The 16,054-nt window shown below is 41.9% G+C and overlaps 1 protein-coding gene across 2 annotated transcripts; it reads right to left on the reverse strand.

Moving 5' to 3' along the window:
* Positions 1-1,398: 1,398 nt before the first annotated feature.
* On the reverse strand, positions 1,399-15,822 carry trak2 (trafficking protein, kinesin binding 2). 2 transcript variants are annotated; one of them, XM_007577707.2, is made up of 17 exons: positions 15,717-15,822; positions 13,146-13,336; positions 11,428-11,619; positions 8,528-8,587; positions 8,104-8,180; positions 7,916-8,032; positions 7,090-7,308; positions 6,925-7,003; positions 6,683-6,813; positions 6,523-6,597; positions 6,302-6,439; positions 6,136-6,215; positions 5,396-5,536; positions 5,022-5,320; positions 3,816-4,301; positions 3,638-3,737; positions 1,399-3,509 (listed from the first exon to the last, which is right to left on the reverse strand). In XM_007577707.2, exons 2-17 carry the CDS (start codon positions 13,198-13,200, stop codon positions 2,726-2,728), a joined length of 3,033 nt encoding a protein of 1,010 aa, XP_007577769.1. In that variant the 5' UTR covers positions 13,201-13,336; positions 15,717-15,822; the 3' UTR covers positions 1,399-2,725. The 2 variants fall into 2 exon arrangements, with proteins under 2 accessions (XP_007577769.1, XP_016519358.1); XM_016663872.1 differs by lacking the exons at positions 11,428-11,619; positions 13,146-13,336; positions 15,717-15,822 and adding an exon at positions 11,206-11,401.
* Between the last annotated feature and the right edge of the window lie 232 nt (positions 15,823-16,054).

The raw sequence follows: 16,054 nt of genomic DNA on the forward strand, positions 1-16,054 counted from the left end.
GCTGCTACCAGTTGTAAAAACAAACGCCTTTACACTAGGCCTGTCGCGATAAACGATAAATCAGTTAATCGCACGATAAATTAAACCTATCGACCTCATTTTAATTATCGGCTTTATCGTCTCTTCCTGCCTTTTTATGACACTGAATGAAAAAAGGCTCAACTCCGGTGTTCTCCACTGACCCTCCCTTCCTATTTCCTTAGTGTAATGTCCAGCGCACACTACACAAGTTGTCGGCCCATTTTCAAAACCTGAGACCACACTTTAGCCGACAGAAATCCTAGGTATAACGATTCGATCGGGTTCGATCGTGCCGTGTGGTGTCCAGCCGCACAGCCATTATTTTGGACTTGTAGCCCAAAATAATGGCTACAAGTCCAGTTAACCAATTTTAATATCAGGTAGTTGGATGTGCCCATCTTCTCTATTTAAATCTAGTGATTACTGAAGGGCAATATAGTATACAGACTTCATAATCTGCACTCTTGGTTGAATGCAGTATTTATTTCCACTTTGGCTTCATGTTTACTTTTTATTCAAGTACATTTTTTATTAATGGAGACTGAGAATCCATTTTATTTTTGTTTTTGTTTTAGTGTTCTTTTGAAAATAAAGTGTATATCTATGGCAGGAAATCACATGCATTATTAGTCATTTCCATTAAATCAGTGTCAAAAGGTCTTAAAACAATATTGTTTATTGCAGTAATTTTTTAGACAATCGCTCAGTAAAATTGATCGTGACAGGCCTACTTTACACCTTTTATCTTAAGTTCCTACACATCCCCAATCAAACCTCTCATAATAAACCAGACATTTTAATTTCAGCAGCTTTATTTTACAAAAGAGACAACATAGGATCCTGATTACAGCTGGGAAACACCAGTAAGTTGTTTATATTTTAGAAGGTTAATCCATCAAAAGCCACAAAGCCAAACTGTTAATTTTACAAGGAAAAAATGAAAATACTCATGCCTCCATCATATGTCATTTTCTCCTTTTCACAATGCTTACTCAAACATATACAAGCCTGAAATATTTATTTTTAACAAAAATAGTTTTTTTCACATACACATGAATTCCCTCTATGTGGAAAAAAAATGCAACATTAGTTAAATTATTAGCTTATATCGTTACCAGACAACATGTTTTCATTAATGTCAGGATTTAAATATAGATGTCGGTAAAGGTTAGCTATAAAACAAAAGAGCAGATACGACTTAATGTTTAGGCATTTTAGGAACATGGCTGATTTCAAGTACTTTCTAGGTGGGAAATGCTCCCACCTGCTGGCCAATATTGGTACTGCATTTCCCTTTCCCTTTAGTCTGAAGCTGACTTCTGAGAAAAATCAAATATGTTCAGGTTAGTTCAGCAATGATCCCCAGAACCGACTAAGTGCAACTGAAACATAGCAACAAACTTTATTGAAAACAGTGCTTGCCTCTATTTAAGGCCTCATATTCATAAAAACACACAAAACACAAAAACCTGAAGAAAAACGGATCCCTCCCACACCCCATTACTCCTTCCCTATTTTTAAAATTTCGTCTATTTTGGTTTTAGCCTTGCTTTAACCTTTTCTCCAGATGCATGCTGGGACATGTAGGCAATGTTGCTTTTCATGCAGATGCTTTTGCCACACCACACGGACGGAAAAGTTAAGGTATATTAACAGTAAAAATAAACCCAACACTGGTATGTTTACAGGCATGGCTGGACTACAGGATTAGATTGGCAGTTTTATGTTATGCTTTAAGCCTTCTAGCTGGCGCTTAAGTAATAAAAGCAAGTAGGATCGCTCTTCCACCGACACCAGAGGCTCGTCTTTCTAGAAGCAGACATAATCAGCATTTACGGGGTTATAGGCTGGGATGATATTGCTCTACAGTTCTTCTTGCTGATTACAGAACAAGCCCTTGGAACAGCGAGACTCTGGATGCTCAGTTGTTCAGTTGGGTCACCGCTTTCCCTAATTATCCAACAAAAACAAACTTTCTTTCTTTCACAACATTTTCCTTGTTCTTTCTCATCGACTTCCACAAACCCTCAGACACTTACAAGTTTACTTTACTTACTCCCTCACAGGATTCCTATGACTTTACTGGAGAAGTTTCATACTTTTCCAGGCTCAACTTTCAAAGTTTACCTTCATTTTAAAACATAAACACGCCAACGTTCATTGATTTTACAGAAAATACAGGAAAAAAGGTAAAAAGGAGGCGACAGATACAAGGAGGGGAAAAGGATACAAAATAAAAAGAAATTTATGCAGAAAGGAGGAAATGAAAAGAGAGTATTCAGTAAAAAGGAGAAAGAATCTTTAGATATTAGGATTGGGAATAAAGTCTGGTCTGCAGAAAAAAAGTTTCCGAACTGTTTATTTCCTCAAATTATCCTGACTTGGGAAGATACTGAGGTCAAATTCCAGACCTTTTTCTGACTACGAAGGAATCCTGCTTCCAGTTGCACCTGAACATCCAGAGTCTCACGAGAATTACTGAAATGCAAACCCAACGCAAGAGTCAAGCTAAGGCCAAGCGTCATGTCGGATGAGTACATTGAGAAAACTCAGCATCACTAAAAACAGTTGAGTTCAATTGTGCTTTCAACCGGCGTCATGAAAAGGAGGGACTGTTCTTCCTGCTGATTCCCTGACTCCTCTCTCCAAAAGGCAGAAAGGAAATGGAGTAAGTGGAGGTGTTAGCGATGTGTGGCTCCTTCCTTTAGTGTTTTGAACTTCTTGGAGGGTGCGAGATGGAGGCAAGATGCCGGCGTCGTTCTTTAAGGTTTCCCCAAGGTGGCGGGGGGATAGCCAGGGAGGTCGGATGAGGAGGATGTCCGGTTGACTTACTACCTGCTCTGGCGCCAATCATCGCCGGGAGACTCTGATTGCGCCGCAGGCCGTCCATCAGACTTCCACCGCCTGCCGACACAAACGTGGCAGACTCTTGGTGTGGCACTGGAGTGTCAGACTCTGAATTGTGCAGGACCTTAGTGAACCCCAAACGACGAAGTCTTTCCACCAGACTAACGCTGGGTGGGTTGGCCTTGTCGCGGCCTGGCTTAGAACAAGAGGAGAGGCTGGGGGTTTCCTGGGAAGGGCTGGGCAGGTCAGGATGTGGGGCTCGGCCCAGATTCAACCCGTACACATCTTGGAGAAAAAGCTCTGCAGGCCGCGAGGCTAGAAAATTGTCAGACGGATGTTGGCGAGGCTCCATAGGCAAGGGCGAGGGAGTGGGAGAGTGAGAGGGGGAGTTGGGCGGTGTGCTTGGCATGAGTCGCAACAGGGGTTGCCTTGGAGCAGATCTGGGCAATGGGGAGGGTACATCAGTGGAAACTTGTGCAGAAATACCTCTCTCTAGGACCAGTTTGGCCAGACCACATGGGGGAGCTGGAGGGCGTCGAGGCGGGAAGGAGTCGCCCAAACTCAGCCTGCAGGGAGTTACCGGAGTACTGGGACCCGTTCTCATGGAGCTGGGCGTGTTGGCTGAAATGGACGACTGAGAGCTGGAAAACACAAAGAAGTCAAGAAAATGACTTTGAATTTAGAGTTATCTCAACTTCTCTCTCAAAACAGCGCTTCCAAATCTGATGTTTTACCTTATTTTCTTTGTCACAGTCTAAAGTTGGCTTACCTTGGTGTGACCTGTGTGATGTCAGTAGGGTGGAGAATACGACAGGTTGTGAAGGTGTAGGTCGAGAAGGTGGAGCTCTGACTCTTTCCTGGGTTTTGGACTAAACACAAAACAAACTCATGAGAAAATCTCACAGTGATGGTGTCGCATTAAAGTCTTAACATTTTAAGAACTGTACCACAAGAAGATGTTGTTGAGGTGGAAGCTCTACTTTGTGATTGGACAGTAGTTGTAGAAGCTCCTGGAATGGGGAGAGCCAATTGGTTGGATTTCTCTGTGACGTGATTGGGTGTCAAATAGAGGTCCGAAGGGACAAAGGAGGAAGTGGAAGGCGCTCCAGGTGATGTTGATCGGATCGAGGGGAGAGGTGCAACAGGATGGTTTCTGTCCTCAGGTGTGGATGAACAGCGTACGTTGAAGGTTATCCCGCATTCCTCCTCTTCCTCATCCAGCTCCTCTTTACCCTTTTCGGCTGTTCCTTTCTCAAGGGCAGCAGTCTCTCTGTGCTCTTCAGCCTCCTCGTCTTCCTCCATGTCTGACAGCTGGAACATGGCATCCTGAGCAAGGGGTCTGAAACCCTTCGTCACAACCCCAGGGTGCGGGTCTAAGATGGTGGCCAGGTGAGGCTGGGCAAGCTGCTGCCAGTGATGAAGCGTCAGGGAGCCTGAGGACAAACATAACGTGATCTAAATTTGGAAAGGACAGTGCATATTGGAGCAGAAACTAAACAAGGAAGAATCTGTCTGTAGAGCCACACAGTTTCAGGAACAATCAGTTTCCTTGAGTAGACTGGTGGGTCTGGATTTCCAATCGATTTTTTTAAAAACCTAAAAATCTCTTGGTACTGATGCTGCCCACCATATTTGACTGAACCCATGAAGAAAACCTGAAGACAACCAGAGGCCGTAACGCTATCAAAGGTGAGTAAAGCCTCCAAAAATGTTAAAATTTATATTTAGTCATTATGACATTTTGTGTATAGAATTTTAAGTTTGGAATAAGGCTTTAACATTACACAAAAATAAGTTAAGTGTAGGGAATACTTTTATATTTTGAAGTAAAAACTAAACAGCTCACAAGCTAAAGTTACGATGCAAACTTTGACATTTAGCTCAAAAAGTGATTAAAATGTCTGAACCAACATCTATTAATTAATAACATGGCCACTGTTTTAAATAGCAGTTTCCTAAATTGTGATCTTTGCTCACTAGCCAGTTAGCATAATCAAGCTAATGTAATTCAGCTCATTTTAAATTGTTGTTCAGTGTCTCTATTTCACACGTCAGTGTTCGCACGAAAGAGTAGAAAATACATTATTTGTTTAAAAATTTTATTAGAACGTAAATTTTCTTTTGATGAAAAATAGCGACAGTGGAAACATTACCTTCTATTGGTTTGACGATCTGAAGCTTCTCCGGCAGGAAGGTTTTAAAAACAGTGGAGCCGACTGTGAGATCGGAGAGGTTGGAAAAGGAGGAGAGCACGCTGCCCATCGGGGAGCTGCAGTCGCTGCCCTCGCCGTCGGCTTCTGCCCCCGTCTGATTCTGCAGTTTCTTCTCACGCTCTGCCTGGAAGAACTGACGCTCAGACAGGAAGTTCTGCCGCCTTAAAGAGAGTCGATGGAGAGCTTTGGTGAGGTCATTTCCTCCTGGTAGTCCTGGCTTTCCCATTTGTACCTCGTCCCTGCAAACAAGATATACATCCCGACTTAGGATATGTCATTATGTCTTGACTGTAGGTCAGATACAGGTTTCTTACCCTTGTGCTGACTGGAAAGGTTGGGCGGTCATCACTAGAGAACTCTGTCCAGAACCGGGGATGGGCGGGGTAGCCAAAGCAGCGCGAGATGCTGAGGCGTTGACCGAGCGGACTGTTTGGAAGACTCTCTTTAGAGAAATTCTGACAGGGAAAAATAAAAACGTTTTTTTTTTTCTTATTTGTAAACGTCGACTATATGCAGATGACGTTGTTACAAGTAATCCATTTAACCCTGTGCACCGTCTGGCAGGGTTGGACTGAACTTTTCCAAGTTTTTTTTTTTTTTTTTTTGTTGTGTGATTTTGGGAACTGACTGTCTGATGGGACTTCCCTACTGTCTGACCGTGACATCTGCTGCACTCCTCCCGAGCATCACACTAAAACCGCAGGATTGTTTAAAAACCAAACACTGCTTCACTTCAGCATTTTCAAATTTTTCAAGAAAAAAAAAACACTTCTTTAAAACAAATCTTCAAAATATAAGATTGCAAATTCCTGTGTCTTCCTGGCACCAACCAGCCACTACATGTTGACATTTTCATTTCACTCGGTTTGTTTCGCTACATTTAGTGCAAGACCTTCAATCTCTCTAAATCAAAACCATTGTTTTCTAGAAACTGTACAGAGCAGAGCACATTTCTAATATATGCAGATGACACCGTTACATACATTTTATGTCTTAAAGCTTAAAATGCTTGAAATAAAGAGTTGTAAGTATAATAAATATTCAGAAAGGCAACCTTTGGTCTTGAAAGGCTGTTTCCTCATCAATGCTCAGCTCTCTCCTCATTGAACCCTCGATCTCTGCTGCCAACGATTCCTGTTTGGGATAAGATTTCCTAAATCGACCAACTAAAATCATTTTTACATGTATAATAATGTCTGATTTGGAAGTCGTTTTCTTACCATGGGGAAGAGGCCGTATGACAGATGTCGTCGCATCCCGGAGGAGGGACTGCTTCTACTGCGCAGGTCTCTGATCTCGTCCTGCGACTCGTGGAGCATTTCCACACACTCTGCGTTCCTCTCTGCCAGCTCGTTCAGCTGCCAGAGCGAAAAAACACAGGATTAACTTACAAAGTTAAAATATTTGCAACACTAATGCGAACACAAAATTGGATGTGTACCTCTGCTGTCAGCTGTCTCTGAGCATCTTTGGAGGCCTGGAGGTGGATCCTCAGCTCTTCTTTCTCCAGAGCCAGCTTCAGAGAACCAACAGAGAGCACGTCTTTACTCCAGTTTTTGGTCGTTATGTGGGTTAGGCTTCTAAAATCCAGGCGCTCTCACCTCCTTCACTCTGTGTTGCAGCTCCACAATCTGAGAAAGCAGCTGAGCGATTTCCTCCTGGTGTCTGAGCAGCTCTTCGTTCTTCTGAGACAGTTCATCTGTTAGAGACACCATCTGACTGTTGGACTCGCCTGTGAGGAGGAAGATGCATCAGTACGAGGTTCAGCCACCACAGTGTCTGAAACAATCAAACAAATATAAATGCATCTATAACTGAATAGTTTAGATCAATGCCGACTCACGCAGTTCTTTGACGCAGTCGCTGACCAGCTGCTGCTCCTTCTCCTCGTACGTCATGGTGTCTCGCTTCAGCTGACATGCCTGGAAGAAAAACACTGTCTTTTGGAACAAATCTACAATTTTTATTCATTTAATTCTTTAATTTTTCCACCTTGGGAGCTCCGTACCTCAGACCTGAGTGCCAGGTTCTCCTCCTCCAGCTCCTCCAGTTTGTTCTGCAGCTGCTCCAGCTGGCCGAGCGCAGCGACGGCGGCAGCCCCCCCCAGCAGCTGGGGCTGCTGCTGCGGGGTCGACACGGTGGGGTCTTGCTCCCCCTCCTCCGAGGCGCTGGCCACGATCCGGAGCAGTTCATCCTTCTTGTTTAGCTCATGCTGCAGCTGGTGAACCTGGAATGTAGAAAACCTTGTAATTTGACTGGACAAATTTAGTCAAATATTTTATTTGAATTTGAAAATTTTGCTCCATTTCTTTCTAGAGACATAATCTTAACCAGATTTCAGCTTAAACTTTAAACTCCTGTTTGGAGCTGGGTTAAACAAAATAAAAAGTTTAGATTTTATGGCCATTTTGTAAGTTTCAAGCATGTTTTATGCAGATGAAACTGTTATGTACATTTAATTTCCACTGCTGGGTGAACTGAAACATGCCGAAAAAAAATTGAAAATAAGCAAAAGTCATTCACATACAAGCAGCATGATACTGCCACCACCATGCATCAACATGGGAATTGTATTCTCAGAAAGATGTAGGTTTGTTCTATCCTTTGTGGCTAAAAGGTTTCATTTTCATCTCAAATAAGCCTTTTGGGAAACTTTAAATTTAAACTATGTTGCTGTTATTTGAGATTTATGTGGCTTCTATGTGTAATGAGGTTAAAAAAGAAACTGATTAAATAATTCTGTAGTTCAATCATTTAGTTCCTTTATGACGTAAATGTGGAGACTCATTCTCTAAACGTTATGATTTCCAGTGCCATAATTTGTAATGAGTTACCTGGTCCACTGCTTGCGCCAGCTGCTCCTCCACGGCGTCGTTTCGTTCCTGCAGCAGGTGGTTTCTCTGCAGAAGAGACTGACCAATCCGAGCCGCAAGCTCCAGATCTCTGTCTCGCTGTCCAATAAGAACGCAGGAGGTTACTACGGTTACCGGCTGACAAATGTTTGTCATCCAGGGATATCTACCTCAGCCAAAAGATGGGTGACCACTTCGATGTCATTGTAGGTTTTGGTCATCTGCTCGACTCGATTGGCACCGAGGACTGAGGGAGAAAAAGCTTTTTAAAAATCACCGTAAGCTAGCTTCCACGTCATCTAGCATGCACATGCAACCGAAACTTACACTCATGCACCTCAAAATAAAACCAGTTTCACTCCAAACTTAAGGAATGGCTAGCATGCTACTTTCTATTTACCAAAAGGTTCTGTCTACTCGCAACACACCCAAATAAAAGACACACCAAACAGATCTAAGCGCATTTCCTGCTGTTCTCTACAGGCAGAAGGCAAAAAATGGCTCCAAGTGCAGGGAAAGCGAAGCCACTTTCACAACGATGTTAAATTAGAAAGTTTCAGAGTAACAGGAGGCAGGAAGGGGAGAGAGGGATACCTTTGGAGAGGCTCTGAGAGCCGGGATGGGAGTAAGGAGAGGGCTCCAAAGCAAGATAAGCTAGAGAGAGAGAGAAGGGGAAAAAGACGGTACAGTTTAAGAAGAACGCAGTGCTTTGCAAAAGTATTCAACACGTTACAACTATGAGCTTTAATGTATTTTAATCAGGATTTGACAGATTTTTAACCAGGATTTTTACTCAAATAAGAGTATAAAAGTATTTGGTAGAAAGTCTTCTCAAGTACTGAGTGACTGACCAAATTATCAATCATTTAATATTTCAAAATTACACAATCAGATGGACCAAATTATAAAGTTAAGTGGAAATTTTGGTATTTTAAGGATGAAAATGACAATAATTCATGTAACAAAATCAGGCAAAATAAAATTTTTCCAAATCAATAAAAAACTTATAAACTTTAACAAAAACTGCAGGTGTGTGTCTGTCTTGTGGATTTTTGGTTAAAACATGTTTGTTTTTCATTCAGTGGGTATAAAATCCAGAAATTTTACTCAAGTAAAAGTAGAGATATTTAGTAATAAAATCACTCAAGTAAACAGCGTAGTAAAAATACTCCTAAAACCTTTTTTTTTTTTTTTTTTTTTTTTTAAAAAAGGTATTCAAGGTAAAACCAGTTTCACTCCAAACTCCAAACTAGTTACTACCCAACTCTGGGGTTTGATGTGACAGCCAAACAAAGTAGTGCAGAATTGCGACAAACCGGAAAATAGTTTATGAATCGGAAGAAGTTTGACTTGTAGTTTGTCGCAGGTCATCTAAGGGAACAACAAAAACATGGACGAAATCTAACATGAATGAAAACAGATGGGAGTTCACAACATTTGCAGCTGTAAGTGCACCAAAAGGTACAAATGTACGCCACACTTTTCAGTTTTGTTTCTGAACAAAGAGAGCAGACGTTGTCCTTCCGCTAAACCTTTCCCGGTTCGTAAAATCTAGGACTTCTGCAAAGCACTGTTGAATCAACCTTTAAAAGGAGACTTGTTGGGCAGAAAGAAGAAACTAACGAGAAGAAACGAGGAGTGGAAGCAGAAGCTTTAATAAACCACATTAGCGTTCTGGAGCTCTGAGGTTCTACTCATTAGTCCGATCTGCTGTTAGCACCTGAGCGAGAGTCAGCAGCGCTGCACAGACAGCTCCCCCAGCTCCACCTGTTTAAAGACAAGCAGCAGCTTCACACTCCAACAACGCTGGACTTGAGCACTATAATCATTTCCTTTGATTTAAAGTGCAAACATGACCGTATATTAGCACAACTGACACAGTTTTAGCTAAACGATAATAGAAAGTAATGATTAAGGACAAAGTGGGGCAGCGGATCAGCTCTCCTATCCTTTGTAATAAAAGCAGATTAAATCAGATGAGAGCGCCGTTCGGTAATCCGAGCCTCTGGGTCCGACCGGCTGAAAATAACCTCGAAAGATGGCCGCAGCGTGCGCTCACACATATCTGTTTACCTCGTGGCTGGAGCATGTCGCTGTGGTCAAGGCGATGCACATCCATGGTCTGGTTTTGATCATGTTTAATCTCGCGTTTACTTCTTAAGTTCCAGTGAATAAAGATGGCTGGACTCTGGCCACAGTGAATTGCATAACTCAACAGTTTCTTGCTTAACGAGCTGCGTTGCTTTGACATTTATGAGTTTCACACAGCACAACGGTTGACGCCTGGTTGGACCTTTGGTACCAATAAACTAACTGGAATGTAGAGGAAAGTGGAAAGGGCAGTATAAATAATTATCAGGTCATAAAATGGGGTCAAATTATGGTTTGTTTTGAAACAGGGTTAAACTTTTCCCTGCAGATGCTGTTTGGGTGAACCGATTGCAGCTCTGACTGATCACCGATCTTTAAAAGCCTGACCTACCAATCCCGATTTCTATTTTTTTAATCTGAAAAGTTTCCCTTTCTCTCAGCAGAAAAAAAAATGGGACAGTAGCTAATTTTAAGACCAGACAAGATCAGTTTTAGTTTCAAAATTACAGAAAATCAGGGTTGATTCATCAGTGAGCCCTTGCTTCAACTCTACTTTCGTTTTTAAATTTTGCCACAGATTCTTCAATGGATTTATGACTATGCTTTGACTAGGCCATTCTAGCATGCTTTCAGTCCGAATCATCAAATCAGAGAACCTACTTCCAACTTTTGCTCTTGGCAAAAATGACACTAGTAAAGACAAATTAGTGAATATTTTAATAAGGCTGTGTATTAATTAGAAGTGATGCTTTCTAAATATAGTTCATAAGTCGTTTTCTTCGTGTCTGTTCGTTGATAGCACACCGGACCTCCTTTCAGAGCTATTAATAGTCGGAGCAAGCTGTAATAAAAACTCTGTACTTAAAAATGTTACATGGATCTTCAGTTCAGACTGCCTAATTTGTAATTTTGCAGTTTTTATTCACTGGTTTTATTGCCAACTGCATTTCAAAACAGTTTTGATGCAGAATGTGCAGTTGTTGCATTTGTGAAGAAAACAGGAAGTTGTCTCTTTGACTGGTAACTCACTTCCTGCACCACTTGCTTGATTGGAGAGCAAACAAAGTTTGAGATTTCCCTGCTTCCTTTCTCAGGAGCAAACATTTTCCATGCAGCGCCCTCCCTGACCTTGCTGACAAATTTAACACATACAAGGAAGCAGCAGCATGCTAACGGCTCACCTTCCACAGCGTCGGCATCGTACTCCTCCTCATTTTGGACGTTTAAACCCGGCATTATCCGTGTTCCTTCCCTACTGTCCCACATTCACCCAACTCCCCCCAGTTAGACTCTGTCTCGTGACTCTGGCCTCTGTGCGTCCCTCTGGTGAGGTCAGTGCATTCCTCTTTAGTTCACACACACACACTCACAGTGGTTGGAAGAAAAGCCGGATGCAGCCTTACTCATGTAGCGCAGTGTCTCTTCGGCCAGCATTGGAGAGATGGAGCTGATCTGTGTGGGGGGTTCGTCTGGAGAGCAGCTGGGGGAAACCACCCAGTCCTGACTGTCGGACAGGTAGAGGGAGCCGGACCCGGCCGAACACGAGCCCAGGGAGCTGGAGGTGTAGTGCCTCCCGCTGCTGCCCAGTCCTTCATCTGGAAACCAGGAACACATCCTGATCACGCTTCCAATATCAAAATCTACTCAGAATTACAAAATACAAGGAGCAGCACCTACAGCTGGGCAATAAATCAATAACTATACATCGCGATAAACACGTGACCAATATCAATAGATGAAACATCTGATGGAATGTTCACTGAACTGCACAGAATTCTGGGAAACGTAGGCATAAGAAAAGCTTCCAGGGGTGGCCAAGTCCAGTCCTCGAGAGCCACCATCCTGCAACTTTCAGATGCATCCCTGCTTCAACACACCTGAATCAAATGAATGGCTCGTTATCAGGCCTCTGTAGAGCTGATCCCGATCTTTTGGAGTAAGGATACTTCTAAAACTTGCAGGATGGTGGCTCTCGAGGACTGGACTTGGCCACCCCTGCTTTAGTCGCTTTCACAATTAGTTGAGAAATGTTGGTGGAATCAGCTGACTCACTCGCTCTTTTGTTACCTAGCAACAACCTATTGAGTAACTTGTGGTTACCTAGCAACCACAAGTTGCTAGTTATCTAGCAACTTGTGGATGCTAGGTAACCACAAGTTGAGTAACTTGTGGTTACCTAACAACAACCTGTTGAGTAACTTGAGTAGCAGCAATTTTAAGTTTTACCTCTTAGCTGTTTAAAACTGTAGATTTCAGATATTTAAAACAAAAAAAAAAAATCAACGATTAGTGATATCAACTGATATGAAACACTTATATCATGATACGTTTTTCAAAAGTATGTGTATATCGATATGAACACATATTTCTGGAGTGATTATTCTATTTGTGAAAACAAATATTGCGTTTTATCTCGCCTTCAGAAGCGAAAAATCACACCATTGCTAATTTTAACCACCCTTTGAAAAACACTCTTCAGTTTAAACCAACAACATTACCCATAATGCAGTTCTTTTAGATGTATGACTAAGCTGTTAGATGAATGGTTTTTCTCACCATGTCTCCACATTTTCATCAAATTACAGCAGTGACACACAGTACCATTACAACCGTGATTTTGTAGTGCTACCATGTTACCATAGCAACCTACTTTGGGAAAACCAAACACTGGCTCTAAAGCAGACATTTTGCATTTGTCATTGCCTTTGTACAGTTTCTGTTTGCCTAATTAAACTGGTGTAACCTAAATTAAGTCTCCAACACCTAACAGGCCATAATTTGTTCACAAAAAGAAGAAGCTCCAGCTTCTGTAGAGCAACAGGAAGTACGTTTGTGTTGTTGCTATGGAGTTTATGTGAATCAGTGTGGGTGTGCTCTCTTGGGTCTGGTACTGTACTAGTCAATGACCTTCCACTTGAGCAAATATGTGGTTTACTGGGACACGAGCTAACAATAGCATCTGGCCCAGAGACTCGGCATACTGCACTGAGGGGAGGCGGGGCAGAAACATATTTTATACCCGCTAATCTGAGGTCAGAAACATTAAAATATGTACAAAACAAGATTTTATTCTCTCTCATATGTAAATCAGTCAAACCAAGCAAAAATAATAATTCCTGACCTGTTTCCGTGCTCGACTCCTTCTTCTCCACCGTCCGGGGTTTCGCTTCAAACATGTCCTGTCCTCTGGGTGGGAGCGAGGGGCCCCTCTCCCAAAAAACACAAAGCTGGACAAGACAGGCAGGCAGCTACTGCCGTGACATCACATCCTGGTGCTGCGCTGATGGGCCGTGACCTCATGAACACCTTCACCTGCAACAGAGTGAACAATCGGAGGATTACACAGCGGTTTCAAGACATTCTGACCTACAGATTAGGAGAAGGCATTTCTGAAAGTCAGGAGAAATTAGTGCCACAGCCTCATAACCAACTGTAAAAAATTATCCAAACTAAACGGGATAGTTGAGACCAAAACGCCAAACTGAAGATTTTTGTCACCCAGTTTTTGGTAGAAAAACAAAGAAAAGAGAAAAACAATAAATCATAAAAATGTAAATTATTGAGCTCAGTTTAATTTATTTTTATAGCTGCAGCCTTGTGCATCTTTGTAGGTTCTGAGTAGCAGGAATCAGGCCATTGGAAGGACAAGAGTCCTTGGTCAAGGTCTGGTTACACAACAGTAAAGCTGAAACAGCTGGGGTCATAAAAGAGATTAAGGCAGATGTTTCGCACACAACCTTACAGTCTGGAAATTTTTATCCAGAAATCCCAAACTTTGGAATTTGAAACCATAGGATCTCTGATTGTTGAGATTTCCGTCGCTCCTTGCAGCAGCCCTTCAGTGTCCCAGTAAATAGATTCAGGATCCATTATGTTCCTACTCGCCGTAGCTCTTCAAATACATGCTTCCTGTTTCCGTGATTTAAAAAGCCGGGACCTGTGAGTCATGCCTCGACTGAGGCTGACACAGACCGCTACGCCAACACCGCTCTCTTCATAATGTTTATGAAACCCAAAGAAATTAAAAGCTTAATGTCGGCTCCCAACCACAAACAGACACAAAAGTGACCTGCTACTAACCAGAGGCGACGTTACCGAGACCGTAAAACCACAGCCAGCGGCTCAAGTCCCAGCTGCTTACTTCGCTTTTCACATCCCATCACATCTAATCTGCATTCAGCAGGCGATGCAAAGTGACACAGAGCCGACACAGCAGTGGAAGATGGCAACATGTTAATAATGAAGTACAAACTGAGGTTAAAGCCGTCATCTGGAACTCCAGCAACAACGAGCGTGGGATTTACAATGGGTGATGAAGTTGGACTTAATTACACAAAGGTGGGCAACTCCCTGGAGCCCCAGCTAATAACCTCCCATCTTAATACTAATATAACTAATGAGTATTTTACATCACTGTGGGGGGATTCTGGCCCTTTCTTCTTTGTACAATTGTTGTAACTTGGCCACGTTTATCAAATTTCAACCATGAGTTACATGTTTAAGGACATACACTTTGCCTAGACCACTAAAAAGCATTTATTCTGTTTTACTGTTGGTTATTTAGTGCTTTGGATCATGGTCCTGTTGAGTAACCCAAGCAAGCTTGTAGTTAAGGTCAAAAACAGATGCTTAGACATCAGGGGATTTTCAGATTTAGTTTTTTGTCTAACCTTAACTGGGGCAAGTGAGGCCTACAGTGTTTTGGATGTTGGGTTCTTTTGTGACTTTCTGGATGAGTCATGGATGCACTCTTGGAGTAATTTTGGTTAGATGGCCAGTCTTGTGAAGGTTTACCACTGTTCCATGCTTTCTCTAGTTGTGGATAATGGCTCTAATACGAGCCATGTGTTTTGCTAGTATTTGTCAGTATCTGTTTAGATCCTTCAGCCTACATCATGTTGTCTGATGGGGTCCATTACAGTGATTTACAGGAAGAAATCTGATCTTGGTGCAGTAAGCTAAAATTAACTCTGCTTTCTAAAATAAACTTAGTTGATTTTAGATAACTTGTGAGTTAACACAGGGATTATTACCTTCACTTAAGGCAAGGTAAACTCGGCTAGTTTCTTAAATAATTTGAAAGTTGTATTTACTTTAGCAAAGTTGTTTTTGCTCCTGTAGTTAATTAACATTGTTGAAGTCAAGATCTAGTTGTATTATGAAACAACAATAAGCTACAAACAGGTGTTGTTGGTTAATTAGGAGTGAAAAAAGGGAAGCCGGGGCCCCATTACAGGACCCCGCTATGACTAAATCCGCCTCTGGAAACAACTACTTTGATTTAACACCCGTTTATAATACATAATTATTTCCAAGCAACTGTTTTATTTTGAGATATAGAGAATATTAAATGCTTCTACTTTAAAATAAAAGCCTTGCGGTATGCCTTTATTTTGTCAGTTTAATGCGTCTATAGAAATGCGTTCACCGATTTGTTATTAAATACATATATTTAGATATTTAACAGAGAGTATGCCATTATTGCCATAATAACCAAAATAGGCAACAGTTGTGCGATAAAAACAGTATGAAGCTCTTCCCGTTAGCCTAACGCTATTCTGTCTCGTGCGCTTCGATGACAGCTTCTAACCGTTGCGTCAGCGAGCAGCTCCTCCGCGAGCTCAAAAAAAAAAAAAAAAGATTACAACCTGATTTATGTTTACAGCAGCATTTCAGTCATGGTCAAACTTACCCGGTGTCAATAAACTTCCACTGCATGGGATATTCCAACGATACACGCTTAGAGATCCGTTTAGCGAAGCATCAAACAATGGAGAAGAAGGATGACAATGAAGTTGGCCTGCGAGTCAAAACTCCATATTTGGGCTTTTGACTAAAGGAACATTCCGCTACATTTACCACTTCTGTCTTTGCTGTAAAACCATTGGTATCTAAACTTTTCCCCATAGGATCAAAAAATGTCATGCTCAACCAGAAATACTCAGACGGCTACCAAATTTAATTGCATATTCTTCTTTTTACCTGTTCAACAAACTCATATTTTAATGGAAAAAAAAGCAAAGTGTTCGG

Source organism: Poecilia formosa, unplaced genomic scaffold (assembly GCF_000485575.1).
Source record: "Poecilia formosa unplaced genomic scaffold, Poecilia_formosa-5.1.2 Scaffold451, whole genome shotgun sequence".
NCBI lineage: Eukaryota > Metazoa > Chordata > Actinopteri > Cyprinodontiformes > Poeciliidae > Poecilia > Poecilia formosa.